General features: G+C 38.4%; 1 protein-coding gene across 1 annotated transcript in view; it reads left to right on the forward strand.

Annotated features, from left to right (window-relative positions):
* GPSM2 (G-protein signaling modulator 2) overlaps positions 1 to 26,217 on the forward strand; it is a 43,012-nt gene extending 16,795 nt beyond the window's left edge. Inside the window, exons 7-14 of the mRNA XM_006882468.1 lie at positions 2,971 to 3,126; positions 3,977 to 4,085; positions 5,330 to 5,459; positions 15,906 to 15,976; positions 17,171 to 17,347; positions 18,359 to 18,518; positions 20,010 to 20,227; positions 25,841 to 26,217. Of these exons, the coding sequence (XP_006882530.1) occupies positions 2,971 to 3,126; positions 3,977 to 4,085; positions 5,330 to 5,459; positions 15,906 to 15,976; positions 17,171 to 17,347; positions 18,359 to 18,518; positions 20,010 to 20,227; positions 25,841 to 26,080 (1,261 nt within the window). The 3' untranslated portion in view covers positions 26,081 to 26,217. The remainder of the gene's footprint in view (positions 1 to 2,970; positions 3,127 to 3,976; positions 4,086 to 5,329; positions 5,460 to 15,905; positions 15,977 to 17,170; positions 17,348 to 18,358; positions 18,519 to 20,009; positions 20,228 to 25,840) is intronic.
* The last annotated feature ends 722 nt before the right edge of the window (positions 26,218 to 26,939 follow it).

Here is a 26,939-nt window from a genome sequence, read left to right on the forward strand (position 1 = left end):
ATAGAGGCCAAAATCAAGCTTGGTAACAAAAAATACTCCCCATTTTCTGCCAGTGCTCACTGAGGTACTCCTCCTGCCAACTTGAGCTGTTACCCTTCCTGCCTACCTTTCATTTACTCCCACACGATCCCAGCCTCTCCTTCTGCAGTCTTTGCACTATATCAATAGATTGAACCATAGATGGTAGCAAAGTTTTGAAGACTTCAGGTTGCCTGATCTGTGCTTTCTAGGCTGTTTGGTGTTTTCCTTATTTAGTAAGCATAGTAGTTTGATACAGAGCTCAGGCAAAAGCCGCCTTTACTAACCAAACAACAGTGATTTGTGGTTTAGTCTTACAGAGTCCAGTGTGAGGAAGTTCTAGATAGTTTGTCATCTAAGACACAAGTAAAATTGTTTTAGTTTTATCTAGAACAACAGGGTGGCATCCATCCTCTGAAAACATTGGTAATACTTAACTCGTTGGTCAGTTATGTAGGAAATACTCTCCCCAAATATATCACTGTAAAAAGAGTATATGCTTTTATTTTAAATATAAAATTTTCTTACATTTTAAATTCAAAGGACAAAGAAAGTAGTATAACTATATTAAATACTGAAAGGTCTTTTGTAAAGTAACGCTGTGGTTGTTACATACTGTTGAGTAACTGACTCATAGCTGACTCTCCACAGGGTTTTCTGAGGCAGTAAATCACATGAGGAGATTGCCCATCTTTCTCTCATATTATAAAGTGAGTCGTAACTGTTGACTAATGTCATTAGGAATTCTGTTTGGAATTCTCTTTTGGAATTGTTTTCACATTTCTAAAAGAAGGCTCTCTCACTTAAATCCTTCCTTTATTCAGGATATGAAGTGTTTTTGTTGTTGGGTACCATCAGGTGGGAACTGACCCACAGCTGACCCCCCAGGAGATTTTCAGAGGCAGTTAATCCCATAGAAGGAGATTGCTCATCCTTCTCCTGCAGAACATCTGGTAGATTTGAATCTCATACCTTCAGGATTGCAGGCAGCTTCTTGCCACTAGGCTACCAGATCTTCCTATCCATTGTGATAAACCTACTTATTAGTGAAATTTTATTCCAGAAAGACTGAACACTTAAAAATCACCTGTACCCTCAAAGAATAATATTCTAGAAAGCGTCATGCAACAGGACAGTCTCTTTAGGAATTTTAAGTTTGCTTTAAAAAACCATTACATTAACATAAAGAAGTTTCTCATGTAGTTATAAATTATAAGAAGAGTGTTAGAGTCTAATATCCCATACTTTTTCTTAGTTTTAGACAAAAATGAAAAGGTGTTTTTAGAACGCAAAAAGAAAAAATTTTTCTTAATAAATGTGAGGGACTAACAGTTTATTGGAAAAAAGTAATTGTAAAACATGGGATTAACTCCTTCTGCAGATTAATAAAGTGTTTAATCTTTGAAGACATTCCCCATTTTATTGAGAAGCTTTTGTACACATAACTTCTTTTTTTCAATCATACTATTGCCCTTACATTTTATTAATTTTTAAAATACTTTTATTAACATTCTTGTGTGTTGACACTGGTCACACATTCATGAAAAAGAATGAACATTTCATTTAAACATAAACAAAATTCTACCTAACCTTTGACATTAGCAGAAAGAAGCTAGGATTCTAGTTAACAGTGTGGACCTTGGAATTAGATTTCTGAGGTCAAATCCTGACTTTGATACAGAATATTCCATGAGCTGCCAAAAGTACAAACAAATATCTCCTGGAAATGGTGCAGTCAGGTTAATTCTTAGAATCATGGATGGAGAGGCTTAGTCTCACATATTTTGGGCATGTTATCAGGAAGTTATGAGGATGGCATAGGTTAGAACAGGGTTCAGATCTTTTGTTCTTAGGGTCACTATGAGTTGTACTCAACTCGATAGCACCTAACAACAACATTAGGAGAGACTTGCCTTTGGAAAGGGACATCATGCTGAAAAGGTGGAAGATTAGCAAAGGAGAGGACCCTCGATGAGATGGATTGATACAGTGACTGCAACAATGGGCTCAAGTATGTCAGAGATGATGAGGATGGCACAGGATAGGGCAGGGTCCAGGTCCATTACTGTGATTCACGATTGGCCTGATGGCACCTAACAACAAAAAGAATCTGATGCAAGTGACTTAGAATCTCTGCATATCAGTTTCCATCTGTAAAATGATGGAGATCATACCTCCGCAGGGGTTTTGAGAAGGTTAATTACTTTAAATTACTTTAAAGTAATTTGTCTTACCTTGCTTTAAAGGCAGCAGAGAGAAGCAGTACACAAACATAAACCAATTCCCATGAGATCAGACATGTCTCTCCTCGCCCCCCATGCTCCCATACCTCTTTCTGCTCATCTTAACACCTATCTCACTGCTTTGCAGAGTCCAGAATTCAATGCAGTAGCTCACAGACCACACAGAACCATACTGGGGAGGTCAACATGTTATAATCCAGGTTAATAGCAGAATACAGTCAGGACAGCTTCCAAAATGTGCTTGTGGGAGCCTCAGCCTTGAGCCTCGTGGCTTTATGCCAGTGTTACAAAGTTCTCCGTCCTGTGAGCAATGGCTCTCCTCCCCCCAGTTATCTGACAGACTTGAGCTAAAACTCTTAGCTCCAGTTCCAGTGGGGTGGCAGTCCCAAGGTCCCATCTCATGTCAGGTCTCTGGTTCTCTGCTGTGGCTGTTGGTCTTGTAGGCCCTCTTAAATCCTCTTTTCTTGGAGGTGAGGTTTCTTTCTGCTTCCAGATCCACTCGATTTAATCACAAGACTAGCAAATCTGCTTGTGAATAGGTTAACACGCCCTATTCACATATTTCCCACAACAAGACAAAGTCAAGTTCAGTGTCTAGGAAAGCCATATGAAAAGATAAACTCCACAAGCAGAAAAGGGAAAAGAAGAATTTTATTATTACAGCTGAAAATAAAAATGATAGTTATGTAAAATTAATTTCTTCCTTCAGGAAGACACTACTTTTGGCTCGACAGCTTAAAGACAGAGCTGTAGAAGCACAGTCCTGTTACAGCCTTGGAAACACATATACTTTACTTCAAGACTATGAAAAAGCCATTGATTATCATCTGAAGCACCTAGCAATTGCTCAAGAGCTAAATGATAGGTAAGTTATAAATTTTACTATAGCTTTGGTATGATATGATTAATTCTTTTGTTTTTTGTTTCATTTCTTTTACTTTGTCTATTTTTTAAAAATTCCCTTTAAAGGAGTTTTTTTCCCATTTCTGTACCATCCTTTACGTATTATTGTTTATGGGGCTAGCTTGTCATAGAGGATCAGACTGGCTCCATATGGTTAGAACAAGACCACTGAATGGGGCACAGACTCGGCCAGATACGACGTCCTTCCTGATCTGTCAGTGTGGGACTGTGGCCTCAGAGATGCCGCTGTAGGGCAGCTCCTCCTGGCTCCAACTGACTACTGCCAGGCAGGAAGAAGGGCCCAGTGAGGCCACATCTGCCCTCTCCTTTGTTTAAAAAAAAATTAGAGAAGCTGAATGTCTGAGTTTTATGTGAAATCTTTCTTTCAGTTGCATAAAGAAACAGCATGTCTATGTAGAACGAAAACAGGTTTTTATTCCAAGATAAGAAAAAAATTTTGATAGCTTTTCAAATTAAGCATACTCCAGAGGTTGTGATTTCTCTCCCCTAGTGATGTCCAAACACGGACTAAATGATTCCATTAAATGGTAGGGATGTCACAGATGAGGCAAACCTAATCCTGAGATTTTTTTATAATCCTTGCATTTTAAAAAGTTTGTTTTTTTTCCCCCATGTTTTAACACTTGATTCTGAGTTCAGTACTATCTGGGTATTCTACTATGTCTCTAAACCTGTGATTCAACTAGTATTCATTATATGAAAGACCAAATGAATCCAAAACATTGTATCTTTAGTTACTTTTAAATAGCTTTTATTGCATGCTTAGACTTTAGCTGTGAATTATGTTGCAGGATTGGAGAAGGAAGAGCCTGCTGGAGCTTAGGAAATGCCTACACAGCACTTGGAAACCATGATCAGGCGATGCAATTTGCAGAAAAGCACTTAGAAATTTCAAGAGAGGTATGAAACTAAACTGCTTGTGCTATTGTGCCTTACAGATCAATGGGGATAAAACACTATTATTTCTCCAGATAGCTCCTCTGTGGCTGATTACACTTGATTATCCGTTACTTTCTTGGCATATGAACTGTACAAAGCATTTTGAGAACTAGCTCAGAGGAGTGCTTGAGTTGGCCTTCAGGCAAGTGAGACCCACATGGGGGAGGTTGGAGGGAAGTTGCTAAAATGTATTCCCACCCTCCCCCAGCCCTGCGTGGAAATGTAGCATGTGTAGAAGAGAAAGCATGGGTTTTAGAGTCGAAGAGTTCACTGACAGTTCTATCACTTCCTGGCTATTTGAGCTTGGGAAATTTTTCTGAGCCTCATTTTCTCTTATCTGTAAAATGAGAATAATAATTGCAAGTTGTTTGAAGGAGTAAGAGTGAAACATGTAAAGTAATGTCTATAAAATTATCTGGCATAAGGAGAAAGACATGCTTGGAAAACTTGAGGGTCATGGGTAAAAAAAGGAAGAACCTCAACTAGATGGCTTGACACAGTGTTTATAACCGTGAACTCACATGTAACTCTGATTATGAGGATGGCACAAGGCCAGCAGCATTGTACACAGGGTCACTCCTAATCAGAAACTACGGGGCACCTAACAACAACATAGTGCCTGGTGTTGCCTTAATAAGTGTTAACTACTGTTACTGTAAGGGAACTCGGGTGGCCTGGTGGGTAGGGAGTTGCCCTGCCGACCAGACACATGGTTTGAATCCACCAGCTGTTCCTTGGGGAAAAGATGGGCCTCTTTCTCCTGTGTGATTATGACCTCGGAAACCCACCCTCTACCAGGTCAGCTGTGAGTTCCAATAGTGTGGCACACAACAATAGCAATTGATGTTTTATGGAAACAAATTATTCTAAAGACATTTCATTTGGATGATGTCAAATTAATGTGTCATTGTATAATCTAGTTTATCATTTAATATAATTCTAAATAAGAAAAATCCAATTTTTAGAGAACCACCATGAATTCATCCTATATAGTTAATTACCTGTTATACTGTAATATTTTAAAAACTTTATGCTCTTTATATACTCTTAAAAAAAAACCAAACCACCTATTAATGAAAACCCATTTCATAGTCCTCTAATGTGACTATTTTCATTTCTCTATGTTTTTCCAATCTTAGGCTCACATTCAGCTCATCTTTACTATTCTGTGTCTTTGTTTAAAATCTAAATGCTTGTGGTTGTAGGTTGGGGACAGAAGTGGTGAACTAACAGCACGCCTGAATCTCTCTGACCTTCAAATGGTTCTTGGTCTGAGCTACAGCACAAATAATTCCATGATGTCTGAAAATATTGATTTTGATAACAGTTTGCATGGTAAGTAATAGGTCTTTTACAAGCCAGTTTCTTTATCCTCAAGATTTGCATTTAAATTATCTATCGCACATACTTGGCATATCCAGAGAGAATGTAGAACAGAAATGTCAACTACTGTCCCCTTTTCACTATAGAGTATTAATACTTGGGTTTAGTTTAACTCTTTTTCACATTGTCATTTTTTTTTCCTCAAATGAAATCTCTTAGGATTATTTTCTCTTTTTATTCAAAATATGCCAGAATATCTCTTTTTAAGCAAAAAATGTTGACTTGTGATTAATGAAATCCAAGTCCACTCAGCCTGTGACCCTTCGTGACACTGAAAACACTTTTCAGAGTTATCTGTGGCCTCCGTTTTACTAAGCACGTTGGTCAGTTTACAGAATAATCATTCCTTCTTCAAAATGCTGTCTTCACTTGGTCTCCACAATACCCTGCTTTCCTGGCTCCCCTCACCCTGGGGCCCATTTTCCATTACTTTCTCTTCTTCCCCTTTTCATCCCCTAAAGCTGTAGCACCTAGCAGTCAGTCCTTGGACCTCTTTTTGCTTCCTTCCTTCCATTTTTCATCCATTCATTCCTTCTTTGGTTTTTATCTTTGCCTCCTTCTCCTACATTCTAGATCGGTGCTGCCTGGTAGAATTTTCTGTGATGCTAGAAATGTTCTATGTTTCCACTGTCTAATACAACACAACACAGTACACAACAATACAATAGCCATATGTGGCCACTGTGAAAGGGACTTGAATTTTTAATACAATTTTAACTCATTAATTTGAATCTTAAAAGCTATCTGTAGCTAGTAGCTGCCAGATTAGATAGCCAAGATCTAGATAACATCTATGTTAGAGTTTACATCATCGGTATAGCTCTGGTGGCCTAGTAGGGAAGGAGTTGTACTGCCAGCACAAAGGTAGATGGTTTGAATCCACAAGCTGCTCTGTTAGAGAAAGATGGGCAGTCTCCTCCTGTGTGATTTACTGCTCTGGATACCTGCTGGAGGGTCAGCGAGGAGTTAATTCTGACTTGACAGCAGTGAGGTGAAAGAGAGTTTTCCAAGGGGCCAGTCCTGGAACAGGACATGATCCTGGGAAAGGCAGAGATAAGATGGAAAGACACAGCCATGGGCTTGAGCGCAGCAGATCGTGAGGATGGTGCAGGATAGGCAAGGTTTAGATTTTCTGTTCATAGGTTGCTGTGAATTATAGTCAGCTTAACAGCACCTAACAACAACATGCGCGGATAAGAGACCTTGGCGGCAGTGAATCCATCGCAAGTTGCACAGCTAACCCAGCGGCTGCTCTGGCAGTTATCAGTGGCTCATTGGAAAAAAGGTGGACAGTCGTTGAGTTTTGATTTAGACCTGATGAGGAGAAACTGACCTGATGGTAGTGAATTTTTGACAGTTACTGATTATTATTATTATTTATATTACTGAGTATGCTGATGACTTTGAAATTTACTCGAGTTCTATGTTGAGAACTCGATATAGATACACACACATTGAACATTTCTGTCAGAATGTCTAGTTGATATCTAAAGTGTGACATACCCACAATACAAATCTTCATTTCCCCTCTTGTCCCAAACCTGTGCTTTCAGTGTACTTCATCGCAAGGAATAGTAGTGCCGTTCCCTCTGATATTCAAATATACTCAACTGATCAGAAACTCTACCTTCAAAGACATCTTTAGTCACTCCTAAAACCTTTATTGCACCTATCTCAGCAGAGTGCTAGCCTACAAAGTGCTTGTCTTTCTTCTGTTGTTGATTCTCACACTGCCTTTTCCACACAGCACTTAGAATTGTTTTTAAAATGTAAGTTGCAGTGTCATTCTTCTCCTTGAAACCCTCCCATGACCTCCCATCACACCTGGAGCCAGTCTTTAGTCCTCGCTGTGGCCGAAAGGCCCATGTAATCCCAGCCTCCCCCGCCAGCCTCACCTTCGGTCCCTTCTGCCTGGCACAGTCTGACCCCATGAGAACAAAGTGTCAGTTGTTGTTCTTTTCCCTTTTTAATTCATGCTGTTTCCTCAGTGCCAGGCTGCCTGCAGGCCAGAGGAACTGAAATTCATCTCTTTCTGATATTGGCTCAGGGTAGAGAAAAAAATATTTTCCCTAAGAATCTAAATTCATTGGCTTGCCTGCATACTGATTAGGAATGTGACTTCTACCATTTGCACAGTCCAGTTTCACGCAACCCCAATTCGGTGGGGTGCTTTTGGGTTAGGAGTGGTTCTAAGGTTTTAGCAGGAGAAACCACACACTGGTGTGTACGTTTGTATATAACACTTAACAATAAATCATATTAGGTAAGGGCAAGAATTGTTTCCTGCCGTTTTAATTTTATAGTTGTGTGTTTATGTGTTCATAGTTACAGTGAAATATATATTTTCTGAGTCTCCATTTAAAAATGTGAAAACCACTGATGTCATGGATATAGAGGAAGGGACACCTAGCAACAGGCCTACTCTTGTTAAAAAAATATTGATATTTTAATATAGTTTACAATTTAATCTGAGTTTATAGAAAACTTGAATTTCCATTCATTCATTGTTGCACATTTTCCTCCCTAATCCCCCTTGTTTGCTTTTCTGTTTAAAATGATTCTTTCGTTGTTTCACAATTTCCTCCCTTCCTCTGTCCCCACCCCACCCAGTCCACTTTGCTATGTACCTCTTACTCTGGAATATTGTTTATTGCAATGCAAATAATACCTAATCATATATTTCTTTTAGACAGTTCTTTCCCTTATCTTTTTCAAGGAAGTATTCATTATTTATCCCCTCTTTTCTTAGTTTTCCCCCCAGCCCCCATGTCAGTCCTGTTTTATAACAGTGGCATTATGCAGTATTTGTCCTTTGTGACTGAGATATTTCACTCAGCATAATGTCTTCCAGGGTCACCTATTTTGTAGTATTTTATGAGTTCCTTATTTTTCAGTGCAGTGTAATATTTCATTGTGTGAATATACTACAGCTTCTCTAGCCATTAATTTGTTGATGGATAATCTCATTCTAATAAATTTTTTTATTATTTAATTTAAATGAAAGTTTACAGACTTTGGATTTCCATTTATTCATTGTTGCCCTTTTCCCGCTGCTCAACCTCCCCCTCAGTTTGCTCTTCTCTTTGAAAAGTAAAAGAAAAATTCTTTCATTGTTATACAATCCTTCCCCCTAAGTCCACTCCACTATGCAGATTTCATTCTGGATTCCTGTCATGACCATAATACCTAATCATATATCCCTTTTAAACAGTTTTCTTCCTCATCTGTTTCAGTGCAATATACATAATTTATCTCCTCTTTCTCAGTCTTCCTCCAACCCCAATGTCAGTCCCATTTTACAACAGTGGAACCATGCAGTATTTGTCCTTTTGTGACTGAGCTACTTCACTCAGCATAATGTCCTCCAGGATCATCCATTTTGAATAATAATATTATGAGTTCTTTGTTTTTCACTTTAGCATAGTATTCCATTGTGTGAATATACCAGAGTTTCTCTATCCATTCATTTGTTGATGGTCACTTAGGTTGCTTCCAGCTCCTTGCTGTTGTGAACAAAGCCGCAGTAAACATGGGTGTGCTCTTGTTCTTTTTAAGCATGCATGAAACATTTATAAAAACTTGACCACACTTTTTTGTGCTGGGGCTGTTGAGATCCTGGTTGCTGCCACAGCTCCTATTAAAAAAAATCAAGATTAAATAAAAATTAATAATATGTAATAATAAATAAAAAATGAAATAAAAATCAAGATTAAATAAAAAAACTAATTTAAAAAACCCCAAACTTGACAGCATACTAAACCAGTAAAATAGATCTCAGAATATTTCAAAGAATCTGTATCATATGGATTTCATCTTTTTAGTATAGTACAAGTTACAAATTAATAGCAAGACAATAATATGCAAATCATATTTGAAAACTTGTAAACATTTGTAAGTTGAGATAAAGAAGAAATGCTAAAGGAGATGAAACAATAATGTGAGGTCTAAGTGTTCTTGAAAATAATGTATTTCAAAATCTATGGGAAGCAGCTTAAACTGATACAAAAATCAAACTTTACTTTTTATTACATGTACAAGGGTAAGATCCAGGAGGGACCAGTCCTTGGACATCATGCTGGGAAGGGTGGAGGGACAGCGCAAGAGAGGAAGACCCTGGATGAGATGGACTGACTCAGTGACTTGGGTAATGGGGGCAGATGTGTCAGAGACGATGAAATTGACTCAAGATAGTGCAGGGTTCAGAGCTGTTGTACATAGCAAGTCACTATGAGTGACAAGCAACATACATAACATTCATAACAACAAGAGCTAAAAAGAATTGAGCTAAATATCCATCTTAAGAAATAAAACAAAAACAAGCAAGCATGAAACAAGACCACAGGGATGAACACAGTAAAACACCATCCTGATGTGGAGGTGAAGCTTAGAGAAGAGGTCATAAAACAAGTGCAGGAAAGATTTTAAAAGAGCTTGTTCTGACTTTACCAAAGAAGACACCCAGGGGGCAAAAACATACGTGAAGAAATGCTCAAGATCATTATCCGAGAGATGCAAATCAAAACCACCACAGTGGCAAATTCAGTAAGACATCAGACAACTAATAGTAGCAAGTGTTGGGGAGCTCTGGTGGCCTAGTGGCAAGAAGCTGCAACTACAATCCCAGAGGTGCACGGTTCGAATCCACCAGATGCTCTGCCGGGGAAGGAGGGGCAATCTCCTCCTGTACCAGTCAGATCTGATTTGATGGTACACTCACACAAAAATAATAAAATTAAATTAAAAAAAAAATAGTAGCAAGTGTTTGGAGAGATTGCACCATAAGGAAAGTAGTTTGGTACTTCCTTAGAAAGTTGGGAGTAAAAATACCATTTGATTCTGCAACCCCACTGTGAGGCATCTATCCCACAGAAATAAGAGTTGCAACAGAAACTCACATCCATGCTACTGAAGGATTATTTACAATAGCAGTGAGTTGGAAACAACCAGATGTCCATCAACAGAGGATGAATGGCTGAAAAAAATCGGTGGTGTATTTACACAGTAGAGTTTTATGCATCACTAGCAATGACCAAGAATTTGTGATATACTGTACAACATGGATGAAAGTAGAACAGATGTTGCTGAGTGATGTCAGTCACAAGAGGACAATTATAGTATAAAATGACTAATATAAAAAGCCAAGGATAGGTTTCCACACAGCTAGAATCAGTCTGGGAGGGTTAATAAGGATGAGAAGGGAGAGAGAGGGAAGCAAAAATTAAGAGAAATATACAATAAGGGTGTGATGGACATGCAAAATTAATGTTATAAAACATGTCAATCAATGATTGAAAATGCAGTCCTGTTTGTAAATTTTTGATCAAAATTTAAAGAATGTGCAACAATTTTTTTTTTCATTTTAAAAGAGCAATAAAAAAAGAAATTGTTCTGAGTATTGTAATAAAATATTTGAAAGCCAAGAGAGATGGACAATTTCTAGAAAAAGAACTTACGGACTTGAATCAAGAAACAATAGAAAAAGTTAATAGTAGAATATAATGTGAATTATATACTTAATGCCTAATAATTAGTCATTTAACAATCATTTAGGAATTGGTCATTTAAAAGTCTTCCCAGTAAAAAAATATTTGGCTTAGATGGTTTTACAAGATGTTTCAAGCGTTCAAGAAAATTCATTCCAACCTTGCACAAAACTCTGCAGATAACTACAAGAGATAGGATACTCTCAGTCTTTCTGAATTCAGCCTAACCTTAATAAACCTGATGAACCCAATCCAAGAAAAAGGAAATCACAGGTCAGTCTTATTCATGAGTATACATTACAAACAAAACAAACCTTGTTAAAGTAGTAACCTAAACCCAGCAGTGTATTTAAAATCAACAAGCAAGAATCCAAGTAAATTTGAACATCAGTGCAGTTCACCAGTAAACACTCTGGTGGAGGTAATGACACAAATATGCAAATTCATGAATCATTCTATTAAATGTAAATGTTAATGATGTTGTCAGGTGCCATCAAGTCTAGTACAATTCACAGCAAGCCTGAACCTTGCCCTGTCCTGCGTGTCTTCACCACCTGGTACCTTTAAGCTCATTGTCACAGTGTTAATCCATCTTCTTATGGGTCTTTGTCTTGCACTGACCCTTTACCTTTCTAGGCCTCAAGTTCTTCTCCAAGGACCAGCCTCTCCTAACCACATGTCCAAAGTATGTGAGACAAAACTCCACCACCCTTGTCTCCAAGGAGCAGCCTGGTTGCACTTTCACCAAAACACACTTGTTTGTTCTCTTGGCAGTTCACGGGACATTCAGTGCTCTTCTCCAGTACCAGAGCTCTAAAGCATTGCTAATATATACATTTAGAAGTAAATGTTATACTTAAAAGATAAAGTACTAGACTGACGAAAATGGAAAATCCAACTACAAACTACTTGCAAGAGAAACCATCAAAATATATACTAAGTCTGGAGGTAATAGGATGGCGGGGAGGAAGCATATGTGAAAACTAGCCAGAAGAGCTCGTAGGACTATCTTAATGTCAGATAAAATATACTGTAAGACCAAAGGTCTTATTAGAGATGGTGTCACTGCAAAGTGGTATTTCTCAGTAGTTAATAATGCAATTCAGTAGGAAGATGAAAGTTTCAAATGTGTATTTAATGATAACAAAATGTCAATATACGGAAAACAAAACTGACTGAACTAAAATGAGGAATAGGAAAATCTTCGACTGTAATAGAAGATTGTACTGCATCTCTCTGAGTAATTAATAGTTCTGTTAAGCTCTTCTCAGAAAACTATTAAGAGGATGCTGATTTTACTAACATTTGATATCAATTCATAAATTCCAAAATCAATCTCCATAATAGTCTATGTGCTTCCTACTGCCAAAGGGGCCCTTTAGGGTAGTGAGAGAAGATCTTCACCCTGAAACCCACAGCGTCCCTTTTCAGCAGGAAGTAGCTAAGAGAACACGCCGTCCCCTTTTCCTTATGACTCAGGGTGAAGTCTCTCTCAGGGAGGAGTGATAGGGAATGGCAAAGGACACACTGACAAAGAAGATTAATCAGAACTGGCTTTGACAAGCACTGTGGCATTTGGACAAGAACAAACTGGGAGGAGGGTAAAGAGAATAGTGCAACAATGAATGAATGGAAACCCAAAATCTCTGTAAATGTTTATGAAAATTAATAAAATATAATTATAGAAACCCCCCCCCAAAAAAAAAACATTTGATACCAATTCAGTGCGCTCCTGAGCAAATCCCAGGAGCTCTTTGTAGAGCTTGATGAGGTCACCTACAAATATTTATGAAGTGGGGGAGTTTTGACAGTAGGTAAAACATTCCTGATGAAAAATAAGAGAACCACTATCACTACAAATACAACGTTTTCTAAAGCTATTGTAGTGAAGACTGTGAGATTGGAAATTGTGTGCCCTCGGGTCACTGCAGCTCCTGGAGCCCCAGTCGGACAGAATGGAACATTGCCCATGCTGTCATCATTGCAGAAGCAGATCACTGAGTCGTCTTTTCACTCAGAACAGCTCATAGTTTCAGGACGTCAGACTTTTTGTTACCACCTGAGTTCTTAATATAATGTCATCCTTGATTAATACTCTTTCTATGTTGTTAAATCGGAGAACTCATAGCTGATCCCCTGTTGGGTTTCCAAGGTTGGAAACTGCATGAGAGAGAATTGCCCGTCTCTGTCCCATGAAGCCACTGGTGGGGTCGAGTTGCCAGAGTCAGGGGCTTTGGATTAGCAGCACCTCCAGACCACACCATCAAAGCCCCCCAATGAAATGGAGTAGAAAACCTGTATTTGCATATCTGTAAACTAATGTTTGATGTGAAAATAACTTCTTGATGGGTATTTAATTATGAAAGATATTTAAATATTAATAATTATATTGACTAGCACTTACTGTTTGCTACTTACCCAGCACTGGGGCTTTATACGTAATGATGCATTTACTCATTTTCTACCTCACATTGTGGTCTAAGGTTAATAATGTTATTCTTTACAGATGAGGAACTGCCAAAGGTCTTATAGCAAAAGAATGCTGGGGCCGCACTTCCCAACTGGTGGCCTGACTTTGGAGTCTGTATCTCAAAGGGTACCTGGTATCATTACTAGGAGCTATTGAATAGACTATGGCTTGTATTTTGAAAACATAGAAGAGGCTTTCTCAAGACAGAAGAAGAAAGCCATAAAGAAAGAGTGACACTGAAAATAAGAATTTCTTTTTTTCCAAAGAATTATAAAAATAAAATCATCCAAGAAAAGATACTTGCCATGGCTTAAAAAGGGTTTGTGTTTATAACATGAAAAAACTCCTGTGAATTAAAAGCTAGAATTAAAATTAAAAATTAAAATTAAAAATGAACAGGTGAGCTCTTGTGGCCTAGTGGCAAGAAGCTGCACTGCAATCCCAGAGGTATGCAGTTTATATCCACCAGATGCTCTTCTGGAGAAGGAGGGACTATCTCCTCTTGTACCAGTCAGATCTGATTTGACGGTACACACACACAAAATAATATTTTTAAAAATCATGAACAGAATAAACAACACAAATGGTCCGTCCTAAACCACAGTGATATGATATGAAGCACTCATGAAATAGGCAATTAAAAACTGATAGTAGCAATATTGAAGTGATGTAGGATACTGATGGAGGAAAATGTTCTGTAGTTCTGATGAAACTAGATACTGGTATACCCAAATGACCAAACTGACAATATTTAGTAATCTGGTCAAGTTGAAAATGTACCTACCCTGTAATCCAGTATCACTCACACTCTCAGTTGTATAACCTGGAGAATCTTATTCACACATGCACACTAAGACATGTCTCCAAGAATTTCTAAAGTGCTAATGTTGATAATAGCAAAAAAAATGGAAGTGATCTAAATGTGTCTGACCATTTGTTAGGTGGCGTCAAGCCAGCTGTGACTCAGAGCAGCCCTGTGAAAAGATCTGAACGTTGTCCTCTGCCGTGTCGTCCTCGTGATCTCTGACATGCTCAGGCCCACGGTGACAGTCGCGCTGTCAGTTCATCTTGTTGAGGGTCTCCATCTCTGTATGATTCTTCACCTTTTGCTGCATGATGTCATTTTCCAAGGACTGGCCCCGCCTGACAATCTTCCTTCCCCAAGTGTGTGAACTGAAGTTTCACCGTCTTTGCCTCTACGGAGCACCCTGGTTATACTCCCTCCAAGACAGACGTGTTTGTTCTCTTGAAGTCCAGGGGATAGTCAGGACTCTTCTCTAACACACAACTCAAAGGCATCGATTCTTTTGTCATCCTCTCACCAGCAGAATGAATAATTTAAAGTTTCGAACATGCAAAGTATGCCTTATTGCTCACAGATATATTCATATATCTTGAAAATATATAGTAGTTAGAGAGGAGAGCTCATTTCAGTGGCATATATACTACTGAAATTGGGACAATACCGAGAAGATTAGCATGGCCTCTGCACAAGGATGACACAAAAATTCATGAAGCATTTAAAAAAAATATTTGAGAGGAAAGGCTATGAGTTACACAGGAGGATTTAATGTGTTGGCAAGATTTCTCAAACTGGATGTGTTATATAGATAAAGACAAATGTAGTCCTTATATTATGCATTCTTAAATATGGTTTATTTTTTTAAATATTGAATGGATATTAAGGTTTTTTTGTTTAATGTTAATTTTACTGAAAAAAATTAGGATTTTACTTTGTTTCCTGCCTAGTAGAAAATGTGCCATCATTTGAGATTTTAAAATGGAAATGGGTAACTTTAAAAAAAGTAACAATATGGATTAGAATAGGTGAGGGGAAAAAAGGATTATTATGTATTATATGTATATACATATAATGTATTATCATGCATTATATATATGAGGATAATTTGGAATAAGGGATGAATTGCAGGCTGAGCTGGGGGAGAAGGGAGAAAATGTGCAACAATTAACAAAATAAGGGGGGAAAGTAACAGTATGGTACTGGGAATAGTATTTTGATTCTTTTTTCAAAATTAAAGGCCTAGCCCTTTTCCTTATGTTTTCACTTACTTAAACCACTCTACAATATAAAAAAAAAAAAGAAAGACTGTGTCTGTAGTATAAAACCAGTTATTATAAAATACTCTTTCTAAATTAAGGGGTGAGGTTAGTTACCAGTGTTAGTTTCCAGCCAAAATGGGACATCCTTAAATCAGAGCATGCTAAAGGGAGTGAACATTCTATTTTTATGTAATTGGTATGGAAAACTGTTATTCTTAAGAGTTCCAAACCAGAAGAATATAAATTGTTTTCTTCCACTTTGTACATGTTTCCTCTTTCCATAAGGATTTCTCTATAAATCTTTAGAATGGTCTGGCATAGCAATGCTGATTTTGTAATCTTAAGGACCTCCTAGTTTATTTAATTTTTTTTTCTTCAACAAAGGTGCACGCCCCAAGTTGGGACGCCGACACAGTATGGAAAACATGGAACTTATGAAGTTAACACCAGAAAAGGTTGGCAATTTTTATGTTTTAAATTTTGGAAATTATCATATTTCACTGACTTTGACTTTAAATAGTTAAGCTTAATAATATAACATATAATAAATGTAATAGTAATAAGCCTTGACTTCTGTAGGCATCACTTAAAATTTTACCTTTCAATAGAATCAGGAATGAGGGGGAAAGATACCAAAAATTATATACAGTATGCTGCCTTCTGTTTAGGAACTATATATACATAAAATATCTCTGGGAAGATAAGTGAGACACCTCACAGTGATTATATCTAGAAAGAGGACTGGATCTCTGAGTTGAGAAAAATATGTATCAATTTGTTGATCTGTTTGGATGTTTACCAGGTGCATGTTTTGTTTGTGGTTTTGTTTTGGTTGGTTTTTTTTATTAATAAAAGACCAGGAAATGTTCTGCATCTCCTGGATGTAGGAGTTACATGGCTTCCAACAATACACTTTAAACTGTGCATTTGACTGTATGTAAATTTTATCCATAAAAAATGGACTTGGCTTTCCTTCACGCTGGTTCAGACTCACAGTCACCATATACAGAAGACAGAGTGGAGCTGCCACTCGAGGGCCTCAGAGCTGTGGTCTTCACAGAAGCAGCCTGTGTCCTCTCTCTCTCGCAGATGGGCTGGTGAGTCCCAACCATCCACCTGTGAGGTAGCAGCCAGATGCTTAACCACTGTGCCACCAAGGCTCCTCAAAATCAGCTCTAGACTGTAGTTGTTGTTGACTGAATGGTTTGTATATTGAGAATTTAATATGATGTCAGTGAAAACAATTTATAGTTTTATCAAGAGAAAGATTACTGTTGTTACATAAATAAGTTTGAGATGTTAATTTTTAATTTCTATAGTTATTATAGATTTTAAGTAACTCACATTCAAATCAAAACATACTCCTCTGAACATTCAAATTTTCTTTTTGTAGGGTTTTGGTAAACTTTCTGTGCTGTATTCTTCAATTTTACAGGGTCATCACGTTAACAATTTGATAGTGAGCAATCAACAACACCCATGTGGTATCATCTACTGAAAATAGTGGCAAAAATAATCTATTATTATTATTATTATTTCCTTCCCTAAATGAATAAAGACATCACTTTAATATGTTAGGACAGCAGAAGGAGCTTTGTTGTTGTTTTTTTTCACGCTCTGCTTTCTCCATTTGTGTTTAAAATTTGTAGATACAGAACTGGAACAGTGAAATTCTTGCTAAACAAAAACCTCTTGTTGCCAAACCTTCTGCAAAGCTACTTTTTGTTAACAGATTGAAGGGGAAAAAATATAAGACTAACTCTTCCACGAAAGTTCTTCAAGATGCCAGTAACTCCATTGACCACCGAATTTCAAGTTCACAGAGGGTATGTTTGAAATCCGTTTTTTAACATAATTTTGAGTACTTAAGTTTTCATTTTACATTGTTTTTTACTCTTTATTTTATATTCCATTTTTTATAGCTTCATAATTCACATTTGACATTTAATAGAAAGGATCTTATTAATGCAATGAAATGTGTATTTTAACCCTCTCCTCAAATCTTCTTCAAAACTCAAAACAGTTATTTCAAGAGTATAAATTAGAATGTATCTTGGTGTTTTGAGACTTATACTATTTAGGGTTTGCTGTGCTTTAAAAACCTTTTTCTTTTCTTTGGCATTTATGTTACATGTATTAGTTCTGTTGTCTGTGTTTTACAATTTCATTAAGCTTTGCTCAGCTTTCTTGATCCCACTGTATAATTGTATGTATGGATGTATGTATATACTGCATGTACTTCTATTTTTATACTCCTAATATTATCAGAAAGACTTGCTTTTATTGAATATTCTATTCATCATCTTAATCCTTCCATCTACAATATGACAGGTTATTTCCCCAGATGTTTGTTTATTTATAGTTTGCATTTTTCTGGATTTTTATGTTTTCATAGTAAAAACCTTAAGAATTGCTATGCTAGGAGAATATACTTGCTTTACCAGTTAGAAGAAGTATCAGCTCATTTATTTTGTTACAGAATCTTAGCACTGAACTTTCAAATTGAGACACATGCCTATCTCGCTAATATTTGTATAATTCATGAGTCATTATCTGTTGTGGTTCTTCAGAGTCTGAAGAACCTTTGGCCTTTAAAGTATAGCACTTAAAAATAAAAACAACAAAAAAGACCTTTTATTAGTTGGGTTGAAATTATAATTGTCTTTTTATTACTAATTTTGCAGTCTCGCAGTATTCTTTTAAAATGAGTCAGTTTTTCATTTTTTCATTTTCACTCATTTTTTGCATCTTGAATGCATGATCTTTTTGTCCCATTGATGACCTCAGAATAATGCTGGAATTTTTAAGTGTACTAGATTTTTCTCTCAACATTTTAGAAAATTAGCGCAGACACCATTGGAGACGAAGGGTTCTTTGACTTACTAAGCCGGTTTCAAAGCAACAGGATGGACGATCAGCGGTGTTGCTTACAAGAGAAGAAATGCCAAACAGCTTCAACAGCAGCTTCTTCCACTCCCCACAAAATGATGCTAAAAAGTAAGTTATCTGCGCTTCTCCCTCAATTTTACCAGTTCTCTCTGATGATCTTGTCATTTTTTTTCTTTGAGAATTCAGAACTCATCATGGGAAAGGAGGAAGTGAAAGTGAAGGAGGGAGAAGAGAAAATGAGAGACTCACACACAAACACTATAAACAATGAAAAGTGACCGAACAAACAAAAAGACATAGCAGGATTACTCCACAGAGCTATTCTGCTCTGTCACACACGGGCTTGCCGTGATGAAAGCAACAGCAGTTCAGCAATATTTGAGCCTTAAAATCAGTTCAAGCCTGCCTGATCCTCCGAAAGACCTAAACCAGGTCACTTATTTTAGTTACCAGCAGTTTTCCACTACCACTTGTCAACTGCTACTTGTCAGCTTCACTTACTTCCAAGTTTAACCTATTAAATAATTCCTGTGCAGGACATGAAATAAAAAACACTGTCCTGTTCACCTTCATCTGAAAAACTAAGAAAACTGGTTTGCTTTTCTAAGTCTAACTCTGTATCTTATAGTTCATCTTGAGTGGGCGCTCTATAAAGAGAACTACATAGTTGGATGTGAGTAACCTCTAAGTGGGTGATTAAAATACACTGAAGTTCATTCTTCTCCTTCAGAAAAACCTCACCTGCTCATCTGGTCACCTTCTACTAGTGACTCCTGTCAGTGACAGCTCAAACACGAGGACAGATCAAGTTTCAGAGCTGAACAAGGCAAAAAGAATTACATGCATATGAAAGATGAGCCTAAAAACTTTAATAATAAACAGCTATGAGATATCATCTTACCCCAGCAACAAGAGCAAAGTTCAACAGGGCAGTAGATAACAAACGCTGGCGAGGTTGTGGAGAGATTGAAATAGAAATACCATTTGACTCAGCAATCCTACTACTGGGAATATACCCTAAAGAAACTAGAGCCATGACTCGAACACATATATGCACACCCGTGTTTATTGCTGCATTATTCCCAATAGCAAAGAGAGGGAAGCAACCCAAGTGCCCATCAACAAATTCATGGATAGAAAAACTATGGTACATTCACACAACTGAATATTATACAGCACTGGAAAAAAACCAAACTCTTAAAACATTAGACAACATGAGAGAGCCTGGAGAACATTATGAAATGATGTGCTGAGTGAATGAGATGATGACTGAAATATCTCAGTCTCAAAAGGACAAATACTGCATAACACTGCTGTTATAAAATGGGGCAGATAGGGGGCGGTGTGGGGGAGGGCTGAGGAGGGTATGGGAAAAGGGTGAGTAGATAATGAACACTGCATTAGAACAGATAAGGAGAAGAACTGTACAAAAGGAGTATTTGATTAGGCATTACATGTATGACAGTAATCTACAAGGGGTGCATGCGGGGTGGGCTGGGGGTGAGGGAAGAAAATGTGCAAGAATGAATTTTTTAAAAAATTCAAAAAGAAAGCTTTTGTAATGATGTTTTGGGTTTGTTTTCTTCCATTTCTTCATAGCACCTTCTGTTTCTGTGGTGTCCCCCAACACAGACGAATTTTTGGATCTTCTTGCCAGCTCACAGAGCCGCCGTCTGGATGACCAGAGGGCCAGTTTCAGTAATTTGCCAGGGCTTCATCTGACAAAAAACAACAGTCCGTCTGTGCTGGGCCACCTGATGACTAATAGCAGTAAAGAGCCTGATGAAGACTTCTTTGACATCCTCGTGAAATGTCAAGTATGTTCTCATATTTTTTTCATTCCATATACTGCTCACATGCCAGTGAGCATTTTGGTATTATTGCCGTTTTTTTGTTATTGTGGTTACAGGGACTCATTTTCTATTGTTGTTGTTGTTGTTGTTGATTGCCTTTGAGTCGAGCACGACTCACAGTGACCCTGTGAACAAAAGGCCTGAAGCTGTTCTATAATTACTGACATTTACCAAAGTTCATAGAGTTTCTGGAGGCAAGTTATTTAGGAAGTGGATGCTGTTGAGAGTCTCTTGTAACTGGTGCACAGAACCTTGGTGTCCTGGTGCCTCTGTATGCCAGGCTGCTAACCAGAAGGTCACCACTTACATGAACCCACTGGCTGCTTTTTGGGAAGGATGAGAGATGAGGTCGCCTTGGTATAAGAAGATACAACATTTTCCTTTAAAAAAATTTAAGTGTGTATGTAAAGAAGCTATTGTATGTTTATGATTTAATAAAATAATTCTAAAGGAGAAAAAATATATATAGCCTTGAAAACCCAATGGAGAGTCACCATAAGTCAAATTTTTTGCTATTGGACTTTTTGGGTTTTGTTATTGACTTAGAAGCCCTGGGATTGCTGTAGGCTAAGCACTGAGTACTAACCATAGGACTGGCATTTCAAACCCACCAGCTGTTCCCAAAAAGATACACAGCCTTGGAAACCCTAAGGGGAAGTTCACCTTCATGTTGAACTTGCACGTGAGAAATCTTCTACAGTCAATTCCTGGCCCGGTTTTAACTGTTAATGCTGAGCTGCTCCACCACCTCTCTCTGTAGATGTAGTCAGATCCAGTGTAGGCCGTCAGGTGAGATCCTGTGTATAGTCAGCATTTATGGTTTCTAAAAAGGTATTTATAATGAAAAAAATCAATGATTGTACAAAATTTAGTCATTCAATCTCCATCCTCACTTCTGTCACCAAGTCTGTATTTTCCAACAACCAGTCTGTCTTCTTTGTCTTGCATTCCAGTCACCAGTTATTATTACTGTATCTTGAGTGCAAGTTCAATCAGTTTTATACTGCATAATTCAGTAGAAGTCCTTAGTTTTTTAATCTTTGGTTTTAATGGTTGGTGCATATATTTGAATAGTAATTGTATTAATATATCGTCTTTGTATGTGTACGAATAATAGCCTGCCAATCACGGCATTGTGCTTCAGAAAAGATCTTAAAATGCAGATTTGACCAAAAGCTCTCTAGCTTTCACCCAGAATTCAAACATAAATGCCAATGCAAACCACACCCTAAAAGACCTACCTTAACCAGAGAAGGTTAATCATATCTTTCTCCATCTTTCTCGATTGGAGTGGTTGGTGGAGTTGCACAACTGACCTTTCAGTTACCAGCCCAGATGCCCCCAGTGCACCTTAAGTCATCTTTACAGATCTACTTGCAATCCTGCTTTTTTAATATCATTGTTGTTGCTAAGTACCCTTGAGTCAGGACCAATTTATAGCTGACCCTCCAGTGGGTTTTTAATGGCAGTTAATGGCACAGGAGGAGACTGCCCATCTTTCTCCCACAGGACAGCTGGCAGATTCGAACCACATGCCTGTAGGTGACCACACAATTCCTTAACACTAGATCACCTATCGTCATTTCTCCAAGTTCACAGAGTTTCCAGAGGCATGCGGTTTAGGAAGTGGATGCCACTCCTGCTTCCAAACCTGTTTTACAACTAGAAGCTTCACCAAACACTGTCCGCAATGGGAAACCATTCTGGTATTTGATACCCCAGTGGTACAAGAGTCAGCATCATAGCAAACCCAAATTACTTCATACTGCACATTGGCAGAGTTATGTATAAAGTGGAAGAGTGTTCCTCCAGATATAACAGCACTAGTTTCATTTAGCAGTGGTTAAGTGTCATTATGTCAAATACGACTGAGAGCAAGTTTTGCACAAAAGACCTAAACTTAGAATTTATAACATAGGACCGTTATACTGAGGATCATGGCAACAACACTGGCACACAGTATTAACCTTCGCATGTCCCTTTCTCTAGTGATATGTATATTGGGTCTCTTGCTGTGTTAGGTGCTGTTGAGTCAAGTATGACTCATAGTGGCCCTAGGAACAGCAATTGGGAGCCCTGCCCTATCCTGCACTGTCTTTATCATCTCTGATATACTTGAGCCCATTGTTATAGTCACTGCATCTGTCCACCTTCCCTGAAAGTTTTCCTCTTGTTTACTGACCCTCCATCTTTCCAAATGTGATGTCCTTTGCAGGGACTGACCACTCCTAACAACACACCCAAAGTATCTGAGGCAAAGCTTTGTTGTTCTCAGCTCCAAGGATAACCCTGATTGCCCTTTCTCCAAAATACATTTGTGTGTTCTCTTGACAGTTCATGGGATAGTCAGTAATTTCCTAAAACACCACAACTCAAAGGTATCGGTTTTCTTCTGCCATCCTTATTCATTATCCTATTCTCAGATACATTGCAAGTAATTGAGAGACCATGGTTTGAATCAAGTGCACCTTAATCTTTAAACCAACATCATTGCTCCTTAGAACCTTGGAGAGGTCCTTGACAGCAAGACTTTCCCAGTACAACCCAGCTTCTGACTTCTTGACTGCTGGTGCCAAAGGTGTGGATCCAAATAAGACAAAATTGTTGATAACCTCAATCTTTTCTCCTTTATCATGATGCTATCTATTGGCCTAAGTGTAAGGATTTTTCTTTTTGATGTTAAGATGTAATACTTTTTTTTTTTTAACATGTAGGGTAATTGTTACCAGGCCGGCCACAAACTGCTGGCTGCCTGGTCACAAGGAGCCCTGATTGCTGTGGGGTGTTTTGTAAACAGAGGGATCACCCTTCAGGTCCCCTGCTCTGAGCACACCCTTGAGATGTAATACATATTGAAGGCTGCAGTCCTTGATCTTCTGCAGCACGTATTTCAACTCTTTCAGCAAGGTTGTGTAAACTGCATAATGTATGTACATAGTTGAGTTTTCCTCCAATCCTGATGCCACACTCTTCTTATGGTTCAGCTTCTCAAATTATTTGCCCAGCATACAGACTGAGAAAGTATGGATCGTGGGTACAGTCCTCACACACACCTCTTGTTATCATCACACGATCCCCTTAAAATGTGCTCAGCCTTCTTGAGCCTCTCTTTTCTTTCCAGTGTCTTCTAACTCACTGATTCTCACTTATACCTGATTTAATCTGTTGGTCTTTCTATCATGTTTCTCATTTCAGTTATTGTCTCTTTCTGTTTCAGACTCTTTTTTTAATCCTCATTTTACTTGTACATTATGTTTCCTTCCTCTCCACTGTTTGTGATTTCCCTTGGTTCTTTATGTTTAAGGTATTCCACTTTTTATTATTACTTCATTATCCCTGAATGCACCTGTCTGCAGCTCCGTGCTCTTTTCCTCTGCTCCCCTGTTAAGAGTCCCTCAGAGTTAAGCATGATATTTCTTTGTATTTCTAGAAAAAAGCAGAATGGTTTATGCCATCTTCCAAAAATTCAAAACTACTAAGACTAAATATCCGGAGAAAGGTCTTTTGTTCATAGGGTCGCTGTGAGTCACCTATGACTTGACAGCACTTAACAACAAACCTAAATATGTGTTGTTGTTGTTGTTATGTGCCGTCGAGTCACTTGCGACTCATAGCGACCCTATGTACAACAGCCCTAAACCCTGCTCTGTCCTGTGCCAGTCGCACTGTCTCTGACACACCCATCCCGATTACCCCAGTCACTGAATCAATCCACCTCACAGAGGGTCTTCCCCTCCTGCGCTGTCCCTCCACCCTCCCAAGCATGATGTCCTTCTCTAAGGACCTGTCCCTCCTTACAACATGTTCAGAGTATGTTAGATGGAGCCTTAGAATCCTTGCCTGCAGGGAGCCACCCGATTTAACCCTCTCCAGGATGAATCTGTTTGTTTTCCTAGCAGTCCATGGTACCCTCAATACTCTTCTCCAGCATCACAGCTCAAAGGCATCAATTCTCTTTCTATCTTCCTTAGTCATTGTCCAACTCTCTGATGCATAACAAGTGATAGCAAAGACCATGGCCTGTATCAGACACACATATGTATTTATAATTTATATACTAATTCTTCGTAAAACAAACAAACAAAAAAAACACCAAACCCCACCTCTCATCGCGTTTGAGTTAAAACTGACTCATAGCTGACCCACTGCAAAGGTTCTCAGAGGTTGTAAATCACATGGGAGGAGCCTGCCCATCTTTTTCATACAGAGTAGCTGGTGGGTTCAACCCACCTGCCTTTGGGTTGGCAGAGCAACTTCTGACCTAGTTGGCAACTAGGACTCATTAATTAATGTATGTCATTATAGTTAATGACATACATCTTCATATACTTCTAAAATAAGAGTCATACAAACAAGATATTAAAAGAAAAAATTCCATCTGGGTGATTTTCTTGGTAGACTTAGCTGTGTGATGGCACATTCCATTGGAACTTGCACTGATAACCTGCAGGCTGGGCAGCTCTCGGCTCTACTGTACCAGCCGCCACAGGAGAAAGCTGAGCAGTCGCCTGTGCTAGTGACAGCCTCCACGAGCCACTGGTGGCTCAGTTAGGAAATGGTTCTAACCTGATGGCAAAGAGTAAATATTTTAGGCTTTGCACAACATGCAGTCTCTTATCACAGCTGCTCACTTCTGCCACTGCAGTGGGAAAGTAGCCAGAGACTGAGGATGGCTGTGATCCATTAAAACTTTACAGAACAGACAATATTTATAGGTAAACTCAAAATTCACGGCTTCGCAGCCCGTGGCTGTCCTCAATCATGTTTCTGAGGCTGTCAGTCTTTATGGGAGGAGACCGCCAGTTAGCCTGTGAAGCAGCTGATAGATTCAGGTTGGTTAGCAGCCTCACATGGCATCACCATGCACCAAAGGCCCTTATTTATTGAGTTGTCACCTTTGTACATAAATAATGCATACTATACAGGTTTTTCAAAGCACACCACCCCTTTTCATGTTAGTTCCCTATGTATATGTGTGGTTACTTTCTAGACTGGTTGCTAAAAGGTTAGTGGTTCAAACTCACCAGCAGTTCTGCAGTAAAAAAGACTGGTGGTCCACTTCCATAACGATCACAGCCCAGGAAACTCTAGGGAGCAGTTCTCTTTCATCCGGTAGGGTCGCTAACGCAGCATCAACAACATACAGTTACATGGCATTATTAGTCTTAAAACGTCACACTGGACATAGTTGACCTTACATTTCCATTAAGCCCATATTATGCCTTTGTGACAGATTATAAATAAAATCATCATTGGATACCATCAAGTTGCCTCCCATTTATCGCAAACCCATGTGCAACAGAAGGAAATCCAGTTTACCTTAGTACTTCCTGTACCCAAGAAATGATGATTCTCCTTTTTCATAATATTAGTGAGCTTATGATTAAATAGGACATTTTGAGGAAAATTGTGTTTACTGGGTTTCCGGTCTAAAGATAAACTTTCTAGAAGTTAAAAAAAAGAAAGAAATGTTAACGGTTAAATGCTGTATTTTCTTGGTGTGAATGACAGCCCTCCTGTGGTTGGTGCTGCCCTTGGCTGTAATTTTGTTTTAATCCCCTTCTCTTCACTCTCTAGGGGTCCAGATTAGATGATCAGAGATGTGCTCCACCACCTGCTGCCACAAAGGGGCCAACTGTACCAGACGAGGACTTTTTCAGCCTTATTTTACGGTCTCAGGCAAAAAGAATGGATGAACAGAGAGTCCTTTTACAAAGAGATCAAAACAGAGACGCTGAACTTGGGCCAAAGGACCTTTTGCAAAGCAGTGCTTTGTTGGAATTTAAAACTTCAGAACAGAGATCAGCAAACCGCTAGTTAAAGATAGATACATATTTTTTTTAAAGGCAATCTTACTTCCTTCCAGAACACTAAGGAAACTTAATCTATTCTTTTTCCTTGAAAAAATGTGTAGCACTGTAACAGTTTAAGCTGTTTTTAGAATGGTGTAAATACTCTAACCTCTCGCAGTGTGGTGAGCGAACGCCCCTCAGGACACTCCCTGCTCTCAGGGTTGAGCGCTTTCTAAGGTGCTGTAGCAGCTTTTGTAATTACTGCTGGGGATTGTTTTTTGACTATTAGGTTTGAACTATTAGGTTCCTTTACCTAGTGTTTAAACCAGAAATTTAAATGAATCTTAGCCTAGAATATAATCTCTTGAGGTTTTTGTTGTTTGTTTTTTTTTAAAAAAGAAAGAAAATCTTATGTGACAGTGGTATTTTTTAAAAAAATTAATCATAGATGAGTGGGATATGATGTCATTTAGTAAAAATAATGTACTTGACTAATGTAAAAAAAATTACATTAAGTGTTAGTGGTGGGGAAAACCTCTGGTTTTCTTTCTAAGAAAATTGGTCTATTTTTCAATACATTTTAGGCTATATAAAATCAGTATAAAACAAACTCTTGAGAAATAAACTTCTTTTAAAAAGCTTTAGGGTATTTGTTTTAAATAATATAGCTATACATTATTCATGTGTGTACTTACAGCCACAGACACAGATGTGCTTTAAAACGGTGTCTTCTGCTGCAGAATAAAAGACAGTTGGCTGTCACCACTGGCAGCGAGTGAGGCACGTGTCCCAGAGCCCAACTCCTCGGGGCTCCTGGGCTGGAGTCTCCGTGGAAAGCGGTCCCCAAGACCCTGCTGGATGGCGGGAGCCGGCAGCCTTCTGCA

This window comes from Elephantulus edwardii, unplaced genomic scaffold, assembly GCF_000299155.1.
Source record: "Elephantulus edwardii isolate Elephantulus edwardi_28Jun2011 unplaced genomic scaffold, EleEdw1.0 scaffold00020, whole genome shotgun sequence".
Taxonomy (NCBI): Eukaryota; Metazoa; Chordata; class Mammalia; order Macroscelidea; family Macroscelididae; genus Elephantulus; species Elephantulus edwardii.